This window comes from Pteronotus mesoamericanus, unplaced genomic scaffold, assembly GCF_021234165.1.
Source record: "Pteronotus mesoamericanus isolate MK-2021 breed Mesoamerican mustached bat unplaced genomic scaffold, CSHL_Meso_final scaffold_174, whole genome shotgun sequence".
In the NCBI taxonomy this organism is placed as follows: Eukaryota; Metazoa; Chordata; class Mammalia; order Chiroptera; family Mormoopidae; genus Pteronotus; species Pteronotus mesoamericanus.
Window position 1 is genome coordinate 35,721,519 of NW_026555309.1, and position 26,271 is coordinate 35,747,789.

The following is a 26,271-nucleotide window of genomic DNA, read 5'->3' on the forward strand; positions in this document are numbered from 1 at the left end:
AATGGTGGATATAAATCATTACACCTTTGTCTGAACTCATAGAATGTACACCACCAAGAATGAACCCTAATGCAAACTATAGACTTTGGGTGATAATGATGTGCCGATATAGATTCATCAGTTGTAACACATGTACCACTCTGGTGGGGGACATTAATAATAGGGGAGGTTATGCACATATTTGATGGTTCTTCAAAATTTAAGCATGGAATCATGATGTAACTTAGCAATTCCATTCCTAAATATATACACAAAATAGCTGAAAACAGTGACTCAGTCAGGTAATTGTATGCCATGTTCACTGCAGCATTTTTCTAGCCAAAATGTAGAAATAAGCCAAGTGTCCATCCATCCGCAAATGAATAAAGAAAGTGTGGTACACACAGGGTTATTATTCAGCCATAAAAAGGAATGAAGTTCTGATACATGCTACATGAATGAATCTTAAAAACATTATGCTAAATGAAATAAGCCAGACACAAAAAGACAAGCATTGTATGATTCCGCTTATTTGAAATATCAAGAATAGGCAAATTCATAGAAACAGAAAGTGATTAAAGGTTATCAGGGGCTGGGGGGAGGGAAAATCAAGAGTTATTGCCTAACTGTTAGAGAATTTCTGTTTGGAATGATGAAAATATTTTGGAAATGAGTGGTGCTGGTTGCCCAACATTGTGAATATAATTAATGCAATTTGATTGTACACTTAAAAACAAATATAATGGTAAATTTTGTTATGTATATTTTACCACATTTGGAAAAAACTCAGTTAATAAAATGGGGGGAAAAATCACTGAAAACTACTAATCACAGCTTACTTTTATTTTGTATTCAAGGACACAACCAAGAGAGGGTTCTTTGCTCTGTCAAATATATTCAAAAGCTAGCAAACATCAGAGCAGAATTAAGTGCCAAGTCTATAAAAGAGAAGGAAGGAACAATTACTAATAGTTATTTACAGCTATACAAAGTTAACATATTGTAAGGGAAACAATATAAATATATTCAAAGGCTTCATATTTGTCCAATACTTGACATTTCAAATTTTGAAAACATGAAAATTATTGCCAAGCAAAACTCAGATCACATTAGCAATGGTTTAAAAAAGGGAGCAATTTAATTATTATATTACAGAGTGCTTTAAGAAGTTTTTAAACGTGTAAAAGAAAGAACAGTTTAGTGCATTAAATTGTTACAGTCTTTACATTGCTTCTTTTTTAAAAAGTTAACAGTAGTATGAAAAAGCCACCCACAAAGCCAGCTGTCTGAGTGAAGAAATTGGCTAAACTGCAGCATTTTGGAATTACTAATAAAGCATAAAGCTATAGTTAAAAAATAAAAAGTTTATAAAAATGAAAGCAGCATGCATATTCAAGGCTTTTTCATGACATTTTCATTAGCCAACAAACATTTAGGTAAAACAAGAATTTAATATTTATTATTCATTAAATTAGATTAAACTGACCAAGCCCGCTACATCTGGTCATTCAGAAGAAATTTTTTTTTAAATCCAAAGCTAATTGAACTGAACATTTCTTCTATGAAGAGAGCACGTTTTGAAAAATGGTCCTATAGTCACAAAAGAAAGGGTCCTTTCAACATGAATGAACAGCACCTGTCTTTACAAAGTTTATAAGTTAGTAGAAACTTTCAGTCTTCTCATACGGCAAGAGTTAACAATGAACACTTCCATGATTCATAAGTGAAAAGCTAACTTTTAACTCCTTATGATCAGTTCAGAATTTTTTCTCTATTCACTGAAATTGTTACACAAAGTAGAATTTCACTGAAAGAATAATTCTTGAAAATTCTGATCTGACACACTTCTGATTTCCATATGATTGGTACAGTATTTATTTCAGAGTTTCCCCCTATCCAAATTCTTAATGCCAGTTTCTTTTCCTTCTTCAGTGTTGATTATCTTCAATTTAACAAAAAGTAAATTCGGCTTCAAATGAAAGAAAATGTAACAGAAGCATTACAACTGTCATAGTGGTATCTCTGAAAGATCCCATCATTAAGAGCCAATAATACCACAAAATCTTATTGTTCCAACATGTGTCAATCGGCTGTATTTTCACTTACACTGAGAACGTATAAGCCTATGCATAACTTTTTATTTTCGTGCAGGGCCTGATAAATAAGACACAGAAATAAGTCAGATTTTTCTATTTCCTGTTTCTAACAATTTTTACTCTGGAAAATGTTTGGTCACTCAAAGCTATTAGCTTAATCACATATCAAAGAATACAGACAATATGGCCCATCTTACTAGACATACAGTGTTACGCTGGACAAAATATGAGGACAAGCTCTAGTGGTCATTAAACCCCCTCCGAAAGTCTAAGAGTCAGAATGTCTCCATCATATCAGAATAAAAATGTACTGTATTAAAATTTGAATCTTTACAATTTGTTTTTAAATTAGTGTCCTATTTACATTGCAGAACTTTCACCAGCTGCAGTAGTTTAACTTTGGCACAACATTAAGTTCCATTTCTTTTGGGTATTGGATCCTATTTTTTGAGAATGTGTATGCCCCCAAACGCTTTCAGTGTCATTAAAGATTGGGCCCATTCACAGTAAATCAGACATCTTGAGTGAAGACTTGATTCTCCTCCAATGTTTTAGGCAGCTATAAAAGAAAAACATAATAAAAAACTAAAAATTCAAAGAACACCATATTTTAATGTTTATCACTTTTAGAAACAAAAATGATATAAATTAGTCATGAAAACACATCCTCTGTATTCACTCATATATAATATATAGGTATTATAGCTTATATATATGCCACATATTTCTTATATAATGCACTAGATTTTGTGTGCAACTACTATGGATATATTGTGTATAAACCAGATTTGCTTATAGACATTTTTCACCTATATGTAATCATTTATTTAAAAACTATTAGTAGGAAGTATATATTTCATTGTCAGTATTTATAATAAACTATAAAATCTAAATTCTTGTCTTTTTTTCTACTTATATACAGCAGGTCCTCGAATAACATTGATTTGTTCAACATCGTTTCACTGTAACATTGATGAGATGCTGCAGGAACTTAACTCTTGTTTATGTTAGTCAGCCTATGGTACAACTGATTTCCTTAATGTCAATTCACTTAAAGTCACAGAACCCATTGACAGCATTAAGCGAGGATTTACTGTACAAGGCTGGCTTGTGCAAATGACATATGTACACTAATTCCCCTTACCCATTGTTTCACTTTCTGCAGTTTGAGTTACTTGTGGTCCACCACAGTTCAAAAATATTAAATGGAAAATTCCAGAAATAAACAATTCATAAGTTTTAAATTGCGTGCTGTTTTGAGCAGCGTGATGAAATCTCACACCATTCCCTTCTGTCCCACCCAGGATGTGAATCATCCTTTTGTCCAGAAAATCCATACTGTATAGGCCACCTGCTCATTTGTCACTTAGTAGCCCTCTGGGTTATCAGAGAGAGAGACCACATTTACATAGCTTTTATTACAATATATTATTATAATTGTTTTGTTTTATTAGTTATTGTTAACCTCTTACAGTGCCTAATTTATAAATTAAACTCTATCACAGGTAGGTATGTATAGAAAAAAACAGTTTATACAGGGCTTGGTGCTATCTGCAGTTCCAGGCATCCACAGAGGGTCCTGGAACATATGCCCTGAGGATAAGAGGGGCCTGCTGTGTCTCGCTTTTTACAGTAACTATTTTGGAAAGGTTTTAGTTACTTTTTTTGTAAGCTGAACCATATTTAAATTAAAAAAAAAACTATTTAGAGGAAACTTACGGTGAATCCTTTTGTAAGATGAAAAATTATTTTAAGCCAATGATAACTTGCTAATTTATGTCTTTTATAATTTTAGACTTTTGCATATTTTAAAAGCAAGGCAAGCCTGTGTATGTACAACAAAAGTACACATATAACATATATGACACAATTTTTTTGAAAACTGTGGCTTTGTGTAAATTTTTTTACATAGTACCTATGAGAGTATTAATATATAACATAATTATCCACACAAACTTAAAGATCAAACTAAATTATATTAAAAAGTTCATGACCACATACTCACAACTATAAACAACTGAACCTAAAAAACAAAAACAAAAACTAAGCAAACAACTGAAACAGGAACCGAATCACAGGAGATCACATGGAGGATTATAAGTGGGGTGGGGGAAAGGGAGAACTGGGAGGAAACGGTACAGGGAATAAGAAACATAACTGGTGGGCATAAAATAGACAGGGGGAGGTTAAGAATAGTACAGGAAATAGAGAAGCCAAAGAACTTGTAGGTACGACCCACAGCCATGAACTAAGTTGGGGGGGGGGGCAGATGGTGGAGGGAGGGAGGGCGCAGGGTAGAAGGGGGATAAAGGGAAGAAAAAAAATTGGGATAATTGTAAGAGCATAATAAATAAAATATACTTTTAAAAAATAAATGTTTCCTCCCCCCCAAAAAAATAAAATGATAGTATTTTGAAAAAAATAAATAAAACAAAACAAAAAGTTCATATTATTTTTTAGAAGACAGTAATTCCCTAAGAAATCACTGCAGAAGTTACTACAACAACAATTCATTGTGGCAAAAATTTTGTTGATTTAATCTTGGCTGAGTGTACATTCTTGTGTTTGGCAATAAAAAAAAAAAGCCTGTTAAAAATATTTTATGCATCTGGGTCAGAAGAAAGCCTGTCCTGAAGATTTCTGACATTAGGAAATGGAGGACTGCACAGGATAAAGCTGTTTAACTTCTTGTGGCTTACAATACATTTTGCTCTATAACCTGAATGAGCTTTATTCATTTAGTTTCATTTGTTTCTCTGCCCGAAGAAAAATGTTAATGGAAAGAAAACTTGGAAAAGGATTGCTAACAGTAAGAATAGTGTCTGGTACATATTAAGCTCTCTATAAGTAATTGTTATAACAAAATAAATAAAAGCAGTAAGGAAGACAAGGGAGAATTAAGGAGATACTGTGCACAATAAGAAAGCATAAAAGTAGAGGATGGGATAGGGATACATAACGCTAAAGAAATAAGTAAATATGCTCATATGATCGTAAGGGTCTGTGCCTCTTTTTCCCCTTTCTGGTCTAACAACACTGCAGTAATTTCTGATAAGATGCTTTTGGACTGATAGACATACAAACATTTCATGACAACTGCATTGTTGGAACACACAAAAACCGTGAGTAAAGAATAGAACTATGTTATTGAATTCTAAAAGTATTAAGAATTGACGTCCTTAACTCCAAATCAGGTATCTGATTTGCAACTACAGAGAAATTTTAATTAATCCAACCTAAAGAATGAAGATTTAAGGAATATGCCAAACCTTTACATTTAAAGCATATTTACTTGAATTTTTATGACCTCAGAGAGATATTTTTAATGAAATATCAGTGTTTCTGCTGGCAGCAGGTTTGTTTTATATCAAAGAATGAAACTACATTTTAGGCAATTGAGTTAATATCAGATCTGTTGTTTACCTTTTGACCTCTAAAACAGAAATAATTTATATTAGTTTTCAAAAACAGATGCTACCTAGGCAAACATGGAATTTATATATAGCCAAAACAGACCTTTCACTTTTAATAGAAAAAAAGATTGAGCAATTTTAATACATAAAGCATTTTAAACTCTAGTTAAAAGTCTAATATTTTAGGGGCAATACAATGAATAAAAAAAGATACCCATTTTCACCTAGTTTTCTAAAACTGAGCAGTCCTCACCCCTGTGGCAAGTCTTTCCTTCAGTATACTTTTCCCCTTCTTTTTAGTTTTCGTTTTTGAATTCTTTCCTTAAATAGGCAAAAAATGAAGCTTTAGTGAAGGAGGGTTGCAAAAGATACATTTTAGTTATCTTTAGTATTTGTGAATTCCCTCCCACCCACCAATCTCCCTTCTTAGAGAATGGTAACTTTCCCTTAAAACAAAGTAGAAAATCATTTCATTTAAAAAATAAGTAACTAAAGCAACATTACACTCTACATAATAATCAGACTACACATGATAATCATATATTTCTTGGCTATACTCGTAGCACCTAGTTCTCTTATTAGGTAAAAGGACTACTTTGGAAAAACAACTATCAGAAGTGGAGATTATAAATACCAGGTGACCGTTCTAAAAGTGGGCGATGAATATACACGCAGGTTAAAAACTTACATTTTAGTCATCTGATTTAGAAAGCTTCCGCTTCACATGTTGCGGGGGTTCCCAAGTGTCACTATCATCTGTTTCTTCTTCATCCTCTTCCTGCTCATCAATGACTTCATCTTCCTCCTCATTTTCCTCAAATAATTCTATCCCTAACTCTGATCTTCTCTGTCTTTCGGCAAACCACTCTCTGACCTGCTCATAGCCCATGTGTGATTTGTTAACAAGTTCGTCAAGGTCTTGCTCATTAAGAAATTTGTGCTTCAGGTAATAATCCTTAAGTATTGCAGTTCCAGTTTTAAATTTTATGAGTGACGGCCCCCTGTCCCAGTTATTCATTCTCTTGCCCCCTCGAGGTCGCCCGCGTGGCCTTCCTCTTCCCCGTCCTTTGGGTCTCCCTCGCCCCCTTCTCCTTAGGGACGACAGACCATTCAGACCACTCGAATTGGCGCTTTGGTAGTAGTAGTACCATTTTAAGTTTCCATTTTTCCAAGCGTAACGGGTGTCCCCAAACCAACTAACAATGTCTGTTCTAGCAAGCCCGCTTTCTTCAGCCAGCTTGTCATACTCTTCTGGTGATGGCCACTGTGTTCGGACAAACGCGCTTTTGAGCATGTGCAACTGCTCAGGTGTTTTTTTACATATCTTGCCTGCACTCCCCGGCTTAGGTGCAGCGGATTCATCTGTGGGAGGAGTTTCTCCCACTTCTTCTTTGGAACTACCTGCATTAGTTTCATCTATTTCCATTTTCTCTTCTTTTAAAGCTTTTGATTTCTTCTTCTCTGTAAACCAAGCATCAATTTCCCTCCTCGTCAGTTTGGTTTGCGCTCTTAACCTATTTAATTCTTCATCTGTCAGTACGGAGCTGTTGAGAAAACTTGCCTGAAGGGCCCGAAGCTGTTCTGCTGTCTTCTCCTTAAACTTCTGGGGCGTAAAGTCCGGGAAGGGGTTCCAGGACTGTTTGTGCTGTGAAGTAACAGCAGTTGGGGATTCGGTGGTTTCATCGCTGGAGTCTATAATGATGGTGGTGGAGGGATCATTATTGAGATGCAAGCACTGGTTACTCTTTGAATTTCTCTGGTTGTACCTTGTGTCACTAAACCATTTTTTAATCTCTCCTTTTGTCAGGCCTGTGATTTTCATAAGTCTGATAATTTCTGAGTCATGAGGAAACTGATTTTTAAGGTAGCTGACTTTTAATTCTGCCAGTTGCTCTTTAGTCTTTTTTGCCCGAATGCCAAATGAATCGGGGTTTGCCAGCGCGGTTTCATGTTTGACAAGCTGAGAAGCTGGGACTGCTGCTGTTGCTGGCTTTGTTTCTGCAGGAGGCTGGGCAGCGGGGGCCTGACTTTTCTGTATGCTGGTTTGATTCGGCACCCCTGCCACCGTCAAGGCTATCGGGGCTGTTACCGGCAAGGTGTTTGTTCCAGCTACTTGTGTAAGGACCAGGCCTGGCTGACCAACAATTTGGCATGTCTGCAAAATGGATGGCAAGCCATTACTCCCTGTGGAAATATGTGTCGGAATAACAGTTATGGTCTGAGGTACAGTGTGTACTGTTCCATTGAATTGCTTTCTCCTTGCCTCCTCTACTTCCTCGGGAGTCCAGCTCACACCATGTTTTAGACGTTGGGCTGAAAACCAGATCTTGATCTGTTCCTCTGTATATTTTGCTTGCGCAGAAAGAACAGTAATTTCTGACATCGTTGGATAAGGGAATTTGTTGTAGGTGTTAAGCAAAAGGGGGTTGTTATCCAATGCAGTGTTGTAGGAAGGAATGCTATTAACAGGGATTAAGACTTTGGGAATCAAATTGGAATTCTGCTGGGCTGACACGGCGGTAATCACCTGCGCTAATCCAGGAAGGACCGCCGCTGGGGCCACTACCGCGCTGGCGGCGTTTGGGGGTATTCTGTTGACAATGGAAGTACTGGTATTAGATTCAGAAGCCGAAGAACTTGGATTTTCCACAGTTTCTTCACGGTCTGGTTTGATTTCCTTCTCTTTCTCTTCAGGAACATCCTCAGCTGAGTTATGATGAACTGTAATCCGTTTGTTCTCCACTTTATTTTTCATCATTTTCATGATAGGAGTTTTACTGATAGAGATTCCTGAAGAAACTTCTGTAGATTCAGCTGGCTCTGAGTTCTCCTCTTTAACAAAACTACCATCAAAGGTCAGATCATTTATGGTTTGTTCAAAGATTGTCTGGTTATTCCGTTTCACCATAGTCAACTTAAAATTCTCTTCTCCTGGGTGGTACTTCAGATTATGCTCAGAAAGTGCATCATACCTTTTGGTAAGAAAATTGCATTCGACACAAACATAGGAAGAATTTAGCACTACATTGGGATGTTCTGAATCCACATGAAAAGTAAACATATTTAGGTCTGGAGTTTGAAAAGTACAATATTTACATTCATAGCCACCTTCAACTTTTTTGTTTTGATGATTGTCAGAATCCACAGATTCATGAACTTCTTCCTCGCTTGAGATGCTCTCTGCTCTGGTGTTTTCCACAGGCGTGAGTACAGGAGGCCCTTCATCCAAATCTGATATCAGCTCGAGGTCCGGATCCTGTTCACTGGCAAGGACCATGCAGGGTGTTGTTGATTTTCGCCTGCTTGCCATTCTGTTGCTATGGGGAAAACCTCAGTGGTGATTGAAAAGCACTGAGGCTTAAAACCGTTCAGTATTCTTCATTTGAAAACAATGGCTTTTGGTTCTTCAAGTCCGTTTTTGTGCTCAACAAGTCTCATTAGCAGCTTTTTCATGGTGCAATCAAGTAAAGAGCTTATTGTTGGCAGATAAAATACTGTTGAACTGCTGAAATTTTTGAAGCACAACTCCAATCACCTACATTAAAATAAATTTAAAAATGTTTTTAAATGAGTGATTAGGATCTTTTAAACAAATTATAGTTCTATTTCACTCATATGAAGTTGTTGGATTGCTCAGTTATAAAAATCTAGAATAAGACTAGACCCAGGAAAAAAAAGTCCTTTAAGGATCAAAATAAATATCTCCAAGCCAACTCACTGAAGGTTATGCACTGTACTCATGGGTCAGCCCACAGGCTTGTTTATTTGGATTTTTCAGCTAGCTATATATTAGAAGGGAAGTTGGGGAAAGAGTTTGCTTTGACAAAACTATTACTAATGTGAAATGATAGTATGTTAACAAGGGAGAAACTTTAAAACTATAAAAAGCAGTCACAGATACTCACAGGGACCATGACTATTAAATGTATAAGAAATTCAATCCATCAGTTATGCTCTCTTCTTGCTGGTCTACCTCATCATCCCAAAAGCATGCCCAAGTATGGCAAAGAAGCAAAGATAGATAAGAATGATTAAAGTTTCAGAAACATTATTCTTAATCATTTTCCACAATGCTACCAGAATTTATAAAATACATCTAATCATATCAGTCTCCCGACTTAAAGTTTATGAAAGAATAAAGTCCAAACTCTTGAAGCCACACAGAGTTCCCTTTACAACCTGGCGCGAACCTCAATCTCCTGCCACCGCTCTCCTGACTCCTGTTTCCTCATGCTTTAAGCACAGAAGAAATGATTGCTGTTCCAGGGACACTCAGCGCAGGCTGACCCTTATGCCAGAGCACATGTTTGTGCACTTGGTGGCAGGATCTCTCTGTCTGCCTTATAGTTCACCTTTTTCTCTGAACGTGGCCTGGCCTCCTCCCCAGTTTATTGTCTAGTCTAGTATTAACTGTGTTGTAGTAGAGAAATGTTGCATTTCTGCCCCACAACCTACTCCTCATTATAGGTGTGTGTTTCATTATTTTTCTTCTTTTTTTAAGTAATAGCTTTACTGAGATGTAACAAAACCTCTGAAACTCTGGACTGAACCAACGACCTTTACATCTTTAACTTAATGCTCTACCAGCTGAGCTACCTTGGCCAGCTTCTCATTCATTTCTGTATCCCCTTTGCATGTAAGAAGCCAGGAAGTAGGGACTTTATTAACTTGAACCAGTATGAATAGGAAAACAGTCCTACAAAACTCAACATGCCTTGGCCAGTGTGGCTCAGTCAGAGCATCATCACATAGACCAAAGGGTCACGGGTTTGATTCCCAGTCAGGACACATACTCAGGATGTGGGTTCGATCCCCAGCTGGGCCATGTAACCTGGTCGGGATGCATACGGGGTCAATGTTTTTCTCTCTCTCCTTCTCTAAACACAATGAAAAATATGTGACGATAAAAAACAATTAAACAAAATAAACAAACAAAAAAATAGTTCTGACCAGTGTGGCTCAGATGGTTGGCCATCATCCCCACAAAGCAAAAGGCCACTGGTTTGATTCCTGGTTAGGATATATGCTTGAGTTGTGGGACTGGTCCCTGGTTGAATCATGTGTGAGAAGCAACCGATCAACGTTTCACACATCAATGTTTCTCTCCCTCTTTCTCCCTCCCTTTCCCTCTCTTTAAAAATAAATAAATAAAATCTTAAAAAATAAAACAACTCAACATGTCATAAGGACATCATTGTAGAGAACAATACCTGAGATTCATATGAAAGACCTTCAATCATCAAGAAAAAGTGCATTATGTTCATATGAATACATTTTTAAAATATTTCAAATAAGAAATGTTGATGCTGAATCAGTTAAAGTTGATGTGCTTCTGAAGTCTACATGAAATAAAAATGAATGAAATGAGTAAGGGGTCTTGTTCTCCACCATAAATTAGAACTATTCATTTGCTAGCATAATCCTTGTCCTAGCTGAACTGAGAAGAGGTTTACTTCAAAGATTATGAAGCAAAACCAGGTCTCTGCGAAGAGAGACACTGACTCAGGAAAGGGAGAGACATTTTTAGGAAACAGTGCTGTCCAGAGAGAGAATACCCTGCCTTTGAGGTGATAAATCCTCCTCATTGAGGTTATTCAAATACATACTACATATCCTTTGATGGAACCAAGCAACAGGTGGAAAGTTGGACTAAATGAACCTTGTACCTTGAGTTCCCATATTATAAAATAAAGACCACTAGCTTAGTAATAATAGCAGTGTCAATAGTCCAATTCCCTACTCTAGAAGGTGTCATTCTTTTTTTCCTATAAAATTTCTTTGATTTCTAAGAGAATATAAAGAAGTCTGAAACTGGAAACTATCTCTAATGACAGAAACTAAGCTAATGCCATCTCCCCTATTCAATTCAATAGGGACACCACTATTTTGTTCAAGTGTTAACACAGCTGTTTGATCATTTTTTTTGTCATTAGAAACAGGGAATTCCTCAAATAGTTTTAAGTAAATGGAGAAGCACAAAGAAGCAGCACCCACATGTTTGACAGTGAAGGAGTACAGATGAAGGGCAGGGGAGTAAGCTATTTTGTGACTGTTATTCTCCTAGGATCACAGATATTGATATTAATTGGGGTCTACTAATAGCTGAAAGTCAAAGATATATACCTGATAAGAGCTTATTAGCCAAAATTTATAAATAACTCATACAACTCAACACCAAAAAAACCCCACATAATCCCATTAAAAAATGGGCAAAGGGCCCAAATAAACACTTCCCCTAAGAAGACACACAGATGGCCAAGAGACATGAAAAGATGCTCAATGTCATGAGAGAAATGCAAATTAAAACAACAGTGAGGTATCACCTCACACCTGTCAGAATTACTATCATTAATAAGTCAACAAACAAGTGCTGGAGAGTATGTGGAGAAAAGGGAACTCTTTTGCACTGTTGATGAGAATGCAGATTGATACAGCCACTGTGGAAAACAGTATGGAGGATCCTCAAAAAATTAAAAATGGAACTGTCTTATGACCCAGCTATTCCATTTCTTGGTATTGATATATACCCAAAGAAACCCAACACACAATTCAAAAGAATATATGCATTCCTATGTTGATTGCAGCATTATTTACAATAGCCAAGATAGTGGAAGCAACCCAAGTGCCCATCAACAGATGAGTAGACAAAAAGAGTGGTGGTAAGCATATACAATGAAATATTAGTTGGCCACAAAAAAAATGAAATGTTACCACTTGCAACAGCATGGATGCACCTAAAAGGCATTACACTAAGTGAAATAAGCCAGTCAGAGAAAGACAAATACCATATGATTTCACTTATATATGTGGAATCTAAAGAACAATATAAACAAACAAAACAGAAATGTTCGTGGACAGAACACACTGGTGGTTGCCAGAGGGGTGGGGGCTTGGGGAACTGGGTGAAAAACGTGAAGGGACTGAGAAATACAAATCGATAGTTATAGAATAGTCACAGGGACATAAAGTACAGCATAGGGAATATAGTCAATAATATTGTAATCACTATGTATGATGCTATGTGGGTACCAAAAACACTGGGGGGGATCACTTTGAAAAGTATATGATTGTCTAAACGCTTGCTGTACATCTAAAACTAATACAAAATAATATTGATTGTAAACTGTAGTTGAAAAGTGAAATTTTAAACAAATGCCAAAGATAGTTTTCCTGAAACCACCTTTCCTGAAAAGTGGTGGTTTTCAACAATTTTGTTTTAAGCAGGGGAGCCCTTTCTTCTAACAAAATTCTATGAGAAGCACCCCCCCGCCCAGAAAAATAGTTAACAACTGTCCGTTTGGAGAAATAAAGAGGCTGAACTACTTCCTGACCCCATCCCATGGATTCCACAATCCCTACTTCCACCTCTGATGGGTTCCAGTATGCGTTTGAAAGCCTTTGCCTTAGAAACGTAAACACTTTCGAGACAATATATCAGTTTCATCACAAATCCTCCTCAGCTTGCACTGCGGAACCATGATATTTGAAAACTAATCTCAAGTGAATTTCATGTGTCCTTTCAGGTTTCACTGCAGAAGGCAGGCCTGGGGCAGGCACCCAGGCGTAGAATGAGGTAGCCAGTACCAATAGGAGACACAGAAGGGAAACCTGAGCAGCTTTGGCCTCTTTATTATTCTGGCTCTCTAACTCTTGGGCTAAACTTATTTTTTTATCTTATCTAGCATAAAAATAAGACTATGCTACCAAATTATTACTTTTATTCCTCTTTCTTATAGTTTACTAACTCAGAAAGGTCAGTTTGTAAAAATTTAAGCAAATTTTAAAAGCTTAAATACTTTTTGCTCAAGTAATGAAAATTACAAATCATTCATGTTATATTACAATCTAATGATATATACGCACAAAAGTGCTTTTTCTTTTAAAAGCACTGATCTTGGCAATGTAATTAAATTTAGATAAGCTACCTAAAAGAAAGGCTTTTAAAAAAAAGCCTTCAATAACACCGAAGCCTAAAAATCTGATTATCTTGGGTATTACAGATTGCCTCAACCTCTGGTTACTTCTATATCCAACTATATAGACTCTTTCCTCTTTCCTCCTAAAACTGTTTGCTCACATTTTGCTAACAAAACCAGGGTCGATATATTACTTCATATATTTCTAAAGGGAGACTGAGAATTCCAAAAAGAGCCTCGAGATTTGGTCCAATGGCTCAATTCTATTGTAATACCTACACAGAAGTAACGTAAAAATAAACCAAAGCACAAAGACATCCTTGGCATCTTTGTGAAGAGTCATAATTTGGGAGGAAGCAAGCGCCTCAAAGCAACCGCCCCATTTTTATGGAAGAAGGAATCCAGGCCCAGAGGAGTAAATTCATAGAGGCACTGTGGTATAAGGTAAAGCCACAGGTTTTGGAGTCTTCTTTGTCACTTAGTAGTTAGATGATTAGAAAAGTTTTTCAGTATCAACTTCAGTTTTCCCACCTATAAAACCAAGACTCTTCAACACATTCATTCAACAACTATTTGTTGAATGGCAACCATGTGCCAGGCACTGTATTAGGCACTAGAGATACAGCAGTGACCAAGTACTAGCAGCTGAACAAGCAAAAGAATAAGTAAACAATTACTCAGTATAACTATGATCGATGCAATGAGAGAGGAAGTATTGAGAACTATGGTATATGAGCACACTGTAGGAGGCTTCTAGAAATGAAACAGAGAAGGCTGCCTTGGAGAAAATTACAATAGTGGTATCTACCTCAGAGGCTGACCAAAATAAAATGCTTCCACATTCTCATACACAGTAGATAACTAATTAATGCTATTTTCTAGTCCTTGAAAAATTCTTTACGAAGATGAAGAAATACTATTTATTTAGTGTTCTCTTTGCCTTTGTCTCTCTCTAGGAACTTAATCAGCTGACAAGCTACACAAGTGAATGAAAAAGCAGAAGGGGTAAAAATACAGAATAAGAATTTCTATGTTGTAGTTCCAATTCATCTCCTTTGTCATTAAAGTGCAGTGGGGCTGGGACAGAGCAATGGCCATACAGAAATCACAGTGAGCTGACAGACATTTTATTCTTTATTTGAAGGTCAACTGGAAACAGAACTCAAAATCAATGTGGGAAACCTTGCACTATTTACCTGTAAAAAGGGGTTAGAGTTCAGTTGCACAACTGAATAGTGAAGTAGCTTTGCAATTAAAACACAATTAAAATGAAGTCTGCAAATAAAGGAAAAATTATGCTCTATATGCATCCAGCACTGTAAATATAATTACATTTGAAAACTATTTTCAGTTAACTTTTCAATAGAGAAATATGTTAAAAAATAATGGTCAAATCAATTAATTGTTACACTGCCATTAAAAATGATAATCAAAAGACTAATTAAGCCAAAATATATGAAATCATACATTTTAAATATGGGCAATTAATTGTATGTCAATCATACCTCAATAAAGCTGGGAAAACATTTTTAAAAAAACAAAAACAAAAGAGTAATTAAGGAATGTGAAAGACATATCAATTCACCATTAAATTTTTAAAAATCAAACAAAATTTGCATATTAATTATAAAATAGCTATGGGAAAATAAGTATACATGTGGACAAAGACAAGATGAGAATATAAAAAATACGTTTTTTTACATGTGGTACGTGAAATTTTTGGATTGCGGTGTTTACAAGCTTTCTTTTTCTTTTTGTTAAGATTTTACTTATTTTCAGAGAGAGGGGAAGGATGGGAAAAGGACAGGGAAAGAAACATTAGTGTGCAAGAGAAACATCAATCTGTTGCCTCTCGCATGCCCCCTACTGGGGACCTGGCCTGCAACCCAGGCATGTGCCCCAACAGGGAATTGAACTGGCAGACCTTTGGTTTGCAGGCCAGTACTCAAGCCACTGAGCCACACCAGTGAGGGTTACAAGTTTTCTTTAATATTGTTATAACACTGCTTTATTATAAAATACAACAAACAATAGTTTCAAGGTCTTACTATTGCAAATGGAATAAAATATTTCTATGGTTCTTTCTGTATAGCATTCAGGGGTATTCCAGGTATTTTTTGGAGCTCCTGCCCCAAGACCTGAGAAGTCAGACTGTCTGTAAGAACCTCAAGAGCACCCATAATCTTCAGGTATAGATCTAGGCCAAGACAATTTCCATGGTTCTGTCTGCATCCTGGCTCTTCTCCTAAGGATAGGTTGTTCCTTAATCAATTCATAAGTCTTAACTCGTCAAAATTATTACAACAAAGTTTCTCTCCAGAAAGACATTTAATGAAAGCAAAATTTATTTCATCACATTATAAAAATTTTGGACAGTTCTAACAGCAGTTCTTACATGGTTGAAAGAATGTCTGTTTAGCTCTCCCCAGGGCCCAACACAGTGCCTATCAAGGCCCCAGTAATATTTGCTGGGGGGGGGGGGGAAGCCCTTAAAATATATCTGTATTATATATTATAACATAAATTTTACTTTACTAAACACTCATTTACAGGAGAGCTATAAAGAACAACTGAGCTTGCTTTATTACTTTCAAAGGTAAAAATCCTTACTAATAAAATTACCTTAGCATTAGAATATTGAAACACCTTCAAATATAAAACATTCTATTTATGAAAACTGAGCAATGAATATTCAACAAATATTTACCAACATCTATAATTCTGCTGTAACAAATCAGTTTTATGCATGAACAGTATACATCTAAATTTGTGGACTATGTAAAAATGAAACAAGATAAATTCATTCAAAGAATTAGTCTTTACAGGAGAGCAAATGCAAACTTAAACTTGGAATCATTATTTCTTTTCCAAGAGAAAACTATACTTTAAGGATGTTACATTTTTAACCAGATTAAAATATAAGATCTCAATGGAATGCACAATAAAAAGTGAGGGACTGTTCAAATTCTATGCTTAATACTTAAAATAAAAAGGTCCAAATTTTTTATAGTTAAGCAGAGCCATAGCTACACTAAATTTCCAAGTCTCTATTTTTTTTGGCTGTCTTATACTTCAAATTAAATGATTAACAGATAGTTTATTGGCCTAGTTAGCCACAAAAGAATGTTATTTTGGTAAGGTTTTATGTGAATAAAAACAAACTTTGTTTTTTATACCAATTCTGGGTCAAATAAGAACATTTAGAAGATAACTATAATTTTTAAAGATCATGTTAGTTTTGACCTAGTACCAACTAAATAAAACTGTTCTTCGGGTAGCTAAAATATACAAACTGAGAATCCTTTGGAATATGTATTCATACATACACTGAAAATTCTTTGGACTCTGTATTTTATTTAGTTTCACTTCTCCCTCTCTGAGTCACAGTTCTGTTTAGCCAGCTGAAAATACTTATTTTTACATGTTTGTATTAAAACTAAAAGTTTGAAACCCACCAAAATCACAGAATGCCTTAAATAATAGTAAGAACAAAGAATAATGGGATCAAATTAGCACAAATAAAAACATTTTGGTCTTTACACTCTTGAGGTATTTTTAAAAGCTAACATTTAAAAATATTTAGAAATAGCAGTTAAGTTCTTTTAAAAAATTAAATGAGAAATTTGACAACCCAAATTTGTACCCACAACAATTTTTTTTTAATTACTATATCTAGAATTATTAACTAAAAGAGAAACCTCAATAAAATTTCCAAAGTGGTCTCAACGCAATCAAAATTCAAGTATTAAGGTGAAAACAGACAGGAATGAATGTAATAAAAATGAAAGCATCTAAGAAATTGCAGCCAAAGATAATCTAATTTCAGAAGATCTCTTTGTTAATGCTAATTAAGGCTTAAAGGTTTAGAAACTCTATCCTCTTTCCTGTTTTTTTCCACCTGAGAAAGCTGACCTTAATACTGCTAAAGATTAAAAGAAGAATCCAAGCTGGACAGACTTCTCCTGGCAAACTCTGCTCCCAGATTTGAGGAGTGAACTGTGTTTTTGAAGGTCTCCAGGACACTAACCTCCTGGTTTTCTACCTTCTGCTGGCATATCCGTAGGTACCTAACATATTGACAGTGATACACAAACTAGCACTGTAGTGAAATCTCCAATTTTTGTTATTTAAATTTGTATAATCCTAAAGTAATTTTCTGCTGAAAATAGTTTTCCCCTACTTTTCTCGAGGAGGTATGTTAAGTCTTTCACAGGCAGCCTAACACAAGAATGCTATTCCTGATTCCAAGTGAGATTATCACTGAGAGGCTGAAAAACCATTCATTTGTCTACTATCTGCCCTCTTTATAAAATATAGTAATTGTTACTTATTTCACTTACTTACAATCTTTCAGTTTTTAAAAATACTTTGAATATATAACAGTAATTAGATTGTTAATGTCAACTTGTAAGGACTCATCAATTTTTAAAAAATGAAAGTGAACAACCATATTAATGGTTATGTAATCTTTCTTAGTAGTTTCTGGAATACTCTAAATAACAATTGAACTAAAGTATAGATATTTCAAACAGTATAGTATATAATGTAACTATTCTTATAAAAGCCAATATATTATCAGATAAATAAAATGTGTTAAATATATAAAAATATATTTGAATATTTAAATAAAAGTATGTTTGACCTAAATTAAAATAGTTGACTATTAATATCCTAACTTTGTAATTATAATTAATTATTTTTAATAGACTATATATTGAAAATATATTCTCAGGAATTGTTCTTGAAACATTTTTCTGGATATAGGTAAAAGAAGAGTAAAATTTCTGGATCAGTTTCCCCACATTAAATATCTCGACCCTCATGACCTTTATTTGTCTTGTTTAGCACTATTACCACAGCACCTGATGCAGCACCTGGAACACAAGGATTTCAGCAAATATCAATTGAAAAATCAATTATAAATATAGCACAAAGATTTATTATGAAGTATAGTGCTGTTTCCTTTGAAATTGAAGCAGCCAATACTCCTATATGTTTAACGTTAGATTATCTTTGGCCACTATTTCTTAGATGCTTTCATTTTTATTATATTCATTCCTGTCTACATTCACCATTAACACTTGAATTTTGATTGTCTTGATTGTCTCGAGAAAGACATGGAGAGAAACATCAATCTGTGAGAAAAACATCAATCAGTTGCCTATCAGAAGCTCCCAACAGCAGACCTGGCCCGCAACCCAGGCACGTGCCCTGACCGGGAATCCAACCGGCACCCTTTCCGTTTGCAGGTTGACACCCAACCACGGAGCCGCACCAGTCAGGGCAAAAGTACATTTCTTTAAAGAGCTGCTTTTCAAAGATAAGCTTTTAAAACTTTAGCCAAATAGTGTCATGGAATCTAAATAGAGCACACTCAGTACCTGAGTTTTACCTCACCAAAGCAATGGAACACATACTTGCCACAGCTTCCTCAGCATTCTGTTCTTTGACACGGAAGGGTGTCCCTTCAAATTAGATGTTTTTAGCTCAGGCCATCATTACCAACAGGTCCAAAGTACCTATCTGCCATCTCCTAAAAAAAAAAGTAATATCACTTTGTTATTCTAGATATGATTCAGTCTTAGTTAGGAAACTTTAAAGTTTATGCCTTGGCTTTTTAAAAATAACTGAAAAAAAGTTAATTTCCTCATAGAAACTTTAAAAGAATCATCTGGATGTCAAACCCAATATTAGTAAGAAACACAAAAATTGAAAACTCCACTTTAAAAAATTCTATGTTACGTAAAACAACCAAGACACTATTATGCTTTCAATAAAAAAATTTCAAAATGTGAATATGTGCAGAATATCATAGGAAAGCTAAGATTAAGAAATAGGGAATTGGGGGGAAGGCAGAGACAAATGTATTTAAAAAGTAAATAAATTAATTAAAAATAAAAAAAAAAAGAAATAGGGAATTGTAAAAAAATTACTACCCAAAAGTTATAAGACAACTTAGTTAAACTAAGACATGGAAAGAGGTATATGTTTCTATGTTTACACATAAACTTACTGATACCTGTATCCAAATCTACTATGTATTAATTGGAATGGAGTGGATTATTAAAGCTGGCAATAAGCCAGTACTACTTCAATAAACTAGTGAGACTCAACCCCTAAAGTCTAATAGAATGACTGCTGTTAAACTATTTCGTTTTTGCAGGAAAGCTACAACTAAATGGCTTTTTAGTCAATGCATTGTGAAACATTTAATTGTACAAATAAACTGAAAACCATTCTCTGAAAACTCAGATTTGTGTCCAAAAATGTTGTGGTATATTACTCAGAGTTAAACCTATCAGGAAAATGTAATAAAAACTATAGCTGTTTCAGTTGTTAAATAACAAAAATAATACTTTTGAAGTGTTGAATCTTTTTTGTTGTTCTTTAAGAACTGAAACTCTGTAACCATAGTGAATAAATATTCAGGAAGATGATTTCTCCCCAATACCTTTCCTTTGATTCTTGCTATTATTATATACATGTTTACAAAGAGCTCTCTTAAGTCAAGAAATAATGTAAATCCACCAATCCTTTAGTAAAATACTTGTAGGTTAATTTAAAGCTTAGGCTGAATAGTTACTACGCCATTATCATGAAAAGTAAAAGAGCATTTTCCTGGTAAGCACAGTGGAGCACCCTGTTGTCTCTGCAGCCGGGGATTCTACAATTTCACTTCCTAGGATCTCCCCGTTCCGCCTCTCCTTAGCCATCCACCCACAAGGATGTGGACTAGAAGAGAAGATGGGAAACAGCTGCCAAAGGGGGGAGGTTATTTTCCAAAATGAATTATTAATGTTATAGGAAACGGGTAACCTCTTCGAATCCACTCTTAAATCACACAGTAAATCTAAGGTGTATGACCAAATGGGAGTCTCTTGAGAAGAGCTGCCAAGGCAAGTGAAGGCACAAGGCAGCGAGAGCAGCAGCAAATGAGCTCCTCACTACTTCTGGATGAAAAGGGCACCTGCCTGATGTTATTTCAGTTCCTGATACTGGGATTATTTTAGAACACTTCTTTCTAATTCACAGTACTTTTTTTAAATTTAGGATTAGAGTGAACTTCAAAAATTAAAGAAGTCATCTTAACCATATACATTCTACAATAAAACAGGTGAGTTGTTTTGGCAATAGAAGATGGATCATAAATAAAGATGAAGAGCTTTGGCTCTGGAACCAGACTGCATGGGTTTTCATTCCGCCTATATCATTGACTAGCTGCGTGGCCTTAAACAAGTGACTTAGTCTGCCTGTGCCATAGCCCCCTCATCTGTAAAACTGGGCTATTAATAACGGGGCTAGTACCTATTTAATAGGGTTGTTATGAGGATTGTAACATGTAAGGTGTTTGAATAGTTCCTGGCATTAATAGGCCCACAATTAGATTTTTCTGACTTTTCCTTAAGGTATTAAGTCTTTGTTTAAAATTTGTTAAATATTGGAATAGTATAAAATATTTTAAAAGTCTGGGCAATAACCAATCAATTTTATTTTCCATTTCATACCTTTGATCCTATTAAGCAACGTTAGAATAAGTTAGCTTTAACAGGTAGACAGTAATCATAATTTACACCTCCCACCCCAACATACACATATTTTCTCTGACCTTAGCTTCAGGAGGAATCATTTGTCTATGACACATTTTAAGGGGAGTTTCATAGAACTAACAAACCTTTGATATAAAAAATCTTATCACAGTAATGGAGAGAAGCTGTCCTCTTTCACCATCCCCTACTCCCGAGTATAGTCCATGCATAGAGAAGTTTTAACCAACTTCTTTTTGACAATATTGGAAAGTAAACAGACTTACATAGAAGAAAAACATGATATGAGTAAAAAGCTTAATTAGAAACATCACATTCTTTCTATCTCTTTCATTGCTTCCCATAACCAAAAAAAGAAAAAAAAAAAAGAAAAAAGACTTTTAGGAAGGGGAAAAAGAGAGTCAGAAATTCTATGGGAAATATGAAATCACAAAAATTTAGTGACAAAGTTGCTACTTAAAATTATGTATATGGCCCTGGCTGGCGTGGCTCAGTGGATTGAGCGCTGGCCTGTGAACCAAAGGGTCGCCAGTCTGATTCCCAGTCAGGGCACAGGCCTGGGTTGCCAGCCAGCTCCCCAGTAGGGGGTGTGCAGGACGCAACCAATCGATGTATCTCTCGCACATCGATGTTTCTCTCCCTCTCTTTCTCTCTCCTTTCCCCTCTCTCTAAAAATAAATAAATAAATAAATCTTAAAATATATATATATAAGCGATATGTCTACTATATCAGTGTTTCAATTTTCTTAAATAAGCTTTGATATATTTAAAAATCTAAATCTAAAAAATGAAAATAAACATTCTGCATAAAATACGAATTACTCAATTTTGACTCCCTTGAATAAATGTCATTCTTAAACTGCTCACATATACTTCTTTTCCAAAGTATATCATCATACTGTTCAGGCCAAAAGTATATAAGACCATCTTTATATCACTTAAAATATGTTATTGAATACTGGTGATAGAAACTAGAAAGACTAACTATTCTTTAAGACCAAAACCTAGCAACTACCTAAAAAAAAAACACAGAAATATTTACTTTAAAAATTAACTGTATGAAATGTAAACTCAAATATATATCCCAATTCATAATCAGCAACTTCAGTCAGGCAAGTCTGGTTAACTTATGACTACACTGTTAATATTAAAAAAATGTAGTCTTTGAGCCCAAATCCACAATGCTACAATGTACATAAAAAGGTTATTTCCTCAGCTACATGTTATCATTTTAATAATTTAAGAGTACTTCCACTTAAGAATAAAGTTACAATTTAAAGCAAACAAGTCCCAAATACCACGTTATTGTGCCCGAGTAACATTACATGAAAGAAAATGTATAATACATCATAACATCACCTTTCAGTCTTAAATGTGACATATAATACAAAAGGGAGAGTCTCCAAACTGAACCCACGTCATCTATACTATTAAGTTTATTAATTAAAAAGTTGCAAGACTATATTCACATTTATTTTTAAAAACTTATAATACGAGTATCATGAAAAATAAAACAATTGGTACATCATTTATGGAAAGTCCTCCAAATTCAGTCCAATCATCAGCTTGCTGTAAGGAACAGCATCTACTAATGAGCGCTCACAGCGCAGGCGCATTTATGTTTTCCGCCTTAGCATATTTTCAAACCATCTGGCATCAATGCCACTCTGGTTCACCAGCTTAATCTGTTCAGAATCGAATATAAAACTAGAGCTACACGCATGTTGGGGAAACCAAAAAACAACACATATGTATAAAAATTTTCCAAATATGCAACTCTAAACTAATTTACAATTTAAATGTGTTTTTTAAAAAATGTTTCCATTAATATGTTGAAACTCTTTTTTAAAAAGTAGAATGGGTCAAGAAATCTGTATGGATCATAGCTGTCATCAGGTACCAGGTCTTTCTTACCCATTTTTTTTTTATCAAATAAAGCATTTGAAGAGGTTCTTTTACAAAAAAGATTCATGATAATGAAATCTTTTACTAATACATGAAATGCTATCATTTCTATATTGCAAGGACCCAAGACTTTACATTTTATTTTGCACAAAATTAGTCTGCTTAGCCCTAAAATGCTCAGGGTAAAGAGAAAAACAGAAAGGAAAAAATATTCATGAAAGCCCGTTTTCTTTTACATCCTGTTACCACATTATTGTCTTTGGCAGCACTCACATTTCTTTTGCTTAAAATCAAGAGTCTGAATTGCTACTTAAGAAACAAAATCTATGGATATACAGGGGTCACCATCCCAATTAGAACCAACGCCTGTTCCTCCTCACTGTTGGCATAAAAACAAATGACTTTTTCAAGATAATTTTTCAGAAGCAAAGATAACTCACGTGGCACCATATAACACAAGGTAAAGCTTTCAGACAGACTGAGAAAGGACGATCAATACCAACAAACCTAAGGGAGAGTTTATGTAGGCACCTACACACATGTACTTCAACCCGACAGTCACTATTCCTGGGGGAAAGCTGCTGCTTCCTCCCTGACTGTGAACCATTCCGTTTCTCAGTCCTGTGATTTTTCCTTTTCTGCAGTTCTCTTTGCCTCCAAGAGAACTCCTGCTTCTTTTCAAATTACATGAAATTCCAGCCTAATCACATTATGATTTCTGTACCAGTTAGCCTTTCCTTTACATTCCCTCCCTCCCCAACAAGCAAAGATTAGCCTCTTCTCATGATATTCTTTATTTTTTCTTTTCTGTTTTTCTTTTTTGCCGTTTTTGCTTTTGTGGGGGTTTTTTTGTTGTTGTTCTTTTCTTCTTTTTGTCTCATGGTTTCTTTAGAGCTCGTGTGAGATGTCAGAACAGCGCTGTGGAATTCCCGCTCTGCCAGTCTCTTCCCTATATTCCTCCTCCATCCACCCCCTTTCGATTCCTAATTTCCCCTCCGGAGTCTCTCACTGAAGCCTTGCCAGAGCCTGATCCTTCGCTAACCTGAGGACACCAAAGGGTACTGTTCTTTCTCCGGGGTTTTGCTCTTTCCTCACCGTTGAGGAAAGGTGGGAAAGTCATACTGAAACAAAGAATTTCAACTCCCTTTACCAAGAACTTCGGTGGATATACACAGGGTCGGGGCATCCCCTTGGGCTCGTTCCTGCCATCAGACCCGTTTTCTCTCCCGTCTTCTTCCCAGCCCTTCATCCCCTGCAAGGATTAGGATATTGTTCCCCTCGGGCCCTAGGTTTAGAGTCAGCCTCCCTGTCTCCCTCCTAAGAGGGACACACAACACTTCCATTCTCTGTAATTAACTTCTCCCTAAGTCCCAGGGCTTCCTCAAAACATAACATAGTTCTTAGGGACTCAACTCTGGGTCTTGTCCCGAAGTGGGGGCACGGCCTGGCCCAGAAATGGGTGCCTAGCCTTTCCTGAAGTGGGGTACAGCTTTTCCCCGAATTGTTTCTCGGGGCTTCAACCCCAACGCCAGTGCGCTCAGCTCCAGCAAGACTCTACTTATTTTAAGGGTGGGTGAATCCCCTCGAGGCCACACGCCCATGCAGGGTAGGGATCCAGACCTCCCCTAAGACCCTCCACATTGCTGGGGTCCTCCATCCCTGCGGCGTACTCCCCTCGGAAGACCCACCCAGCCTTCACTCCCCTCAAGAACCCCAAGTTGCTCAATCCTCCCATAGGCAGGAGGGCAGAGATTGCCCCTTACGGAGCCCACCCCACCCCCCAGCTACTTCCCCGGCCACAGAGACCCCGAAAGAGTGAAGGAGGCTCAGGGTCTGTCCCTCAGTGGCGTTGCCAGGCCTTGGCAGGCCCGGTCCCTCCCCCTCGAACTCCCAGCGCCAGGTCCGCCCCAAGACCCGCCGCCACGAGCGCGCTCCGTCCCCTGGGGTCCCTGCGTGGGGCCGCCCTCCTCCGACCCGCCCGCGCGCCGGACACGGGCTCTGCGCTGCCTGTTCCCACCCGCAGCCCCAGGGAGCCCCAGCCCGCTCTTCCCGGAACCGGCTCGCGCCGCTACCTGCAGGGGCCGCCGCGCCTCTCAGCGCCCCGCCGCCGCCATCTTGCATTTCAAAGCTGCTGCACTTTTCAGGGAGTCAACTCTGACCTGTGAACCCTACACCCGGAACCGCTCGGCGGGCTGTCACACGGCCTCGGAGCTCGGCAGGCCCCTCGGAGGGTCCGGGGAGGCGGGTGGGGTGAGGCGAGGCGCGCGCCCCAGCGGCCGTCTGCTGGGGGTGGGAGGAGGAGGAGAAGAGCCAGCCGAGGCAGGGCCCGCCCGCGCGCGCGCCCTCTGAGCGCCCCCCACCCCGCTCCGCGCGCGGCTCTCCGCTCCCGGACCCGCTGCTCCCCTGGGCTTAGACCCCGGTCTTTACGCCCCGATTGGCGTACAGCGGGAGGTAGGGAGCCGCCCCGCCCCTCTGTCAACTGAAGTCCCGCCCCCGTTGACAGAAGCCCCTCCTTCCCCAGATCTCAGAGTGGTCCTGCCCCTGGCCGGCAATGGCTCCGCCCTCTATCAATAGAAGCCAGGCCTTCACAGAGGTCTATCCAGAAGACAGCCGCCTTCTGTCAATGAGGCCATGCTTCCTGAGAGCTTCGCCTGTCTTTTGTCACCGCCGAGTGTTGAGAAATGCCCCTTCTCATCATATGCCCCTTCCAGGTGGTAGTTCTGTCCAAACCCCGCCCCTTTCATTGGAAGCCCCGCCCTTTATCAATAGAAGCCCCGCCTTCCCGACGCCCGCCTCTATTCTAGCCCGAAGCCCCACCACCTGTCAAGCGACGCCCCGCCTCTTGCCTCCAGGGTCTCTGCTCCACCACTGGCGGCAGCTCTACCCTCAGACACCAAAAGTTAAGTTCAACCTCATTTCGAACCGCCATACAAGACAGAGGCAACCTCTGCTCCCCGAAAGCCCTTCTTTCCCGCCTCACGGGTCCCTCTCTTGGAGGACTCCCTTTGCAAGCCGTGGTCCTCAAATCCGGACAGTTTCATTGTGAACCAGCCCCGCAAAGGGAGCCAGCTAAGGACCCAAGCTTCGGGGAAAACCGGACAGCGTCACCGCCCCTCCCCACTCATTTCCTCTCCACCCCGACATCATTTTTAAAATGAAAAGTACAAATCAAAGCAAAGAGGAACTCCTCACCCTCCAAGCTATTCTGCACGGGCCTGGACGTGCCTTGATGTTTATTCCCCACCCCCACCCCAGTCCCGGACCCTCTGCGCTTCGACAGCAGTGCTCTGCTGAGCCGCATTAATCCTAAAATACACAGTCGCTTAAAGTGAAACCCTGATCGTTGAAACCAATGCACACCAGTTTCTTCTTTGTATGTTTCATCTTATAATCCTAAAACTTGTGAAAGCAAAAACAA

At 37.6% G+C, this 26,271-nt stretch overlaps 1 protein-coding gene across 4 annotated transcripts; it reads right to left on the reverse strand.

Annotated features, from left to right (window-relative positions):
- Positions 1-1,141: 1,141 nt before the first annotated feature.
- ZHX1 (zinc fingers and homeoboxes 1) lies at positions 1,142-25,185 on the reverse strand. 4 transcript variants are annotated; one of them, XR_008530580.1, is made up of 5 exons: positions 25,013-25,185; positions 18,822-18,937; positions 6,177-9,023; positions 5,742-5,809; positions 1,142-2,634 (listed from the first exon to the last, which is right to left on the reverse strand). XR_008530580.1 is itself a non-coding variant. In XM_054590451.1 (4 exons), exon 3 carries the CDS (start codon positions 8,796-8,798, stop codon positions 6,180-6,182), a length of 2,619 nt encoding a protein of 872 aa, XP_054446426.1. In that variant the 5' UTR covers positions 8,799-9,023; positions 18,822-18,937; positions 25,013-25,185; the 3' UTR covers positions 1,142-2,634; positions 6,177-6,179. The 4 variants fall into 4 exon arrangements, 1 of the variants encoding a protein (XP_054446426.1); XR_008530578.1 differs by having other exon boundaries at positions 5,713-5,809; XR_008530579.1 differs by lacking the exon at positions 25,013-25,185 and adding an exon at positions 24,926-24,940 and having other exon boundaries at positions 5,713-5,809.
- Positions 25,186-26,271: the final 1,086 nt, after the last annotated feature.

What these genes read in the sequence shown, in the direction of transcription:
- ZHX1 (XM_054590451.1), bottom strand. Translation starts at nt 8,798, where the DNA reads ATGGCAAGCAGGCGAAAATCAACAACACCCTGCATGGTCCTTGCCAGT.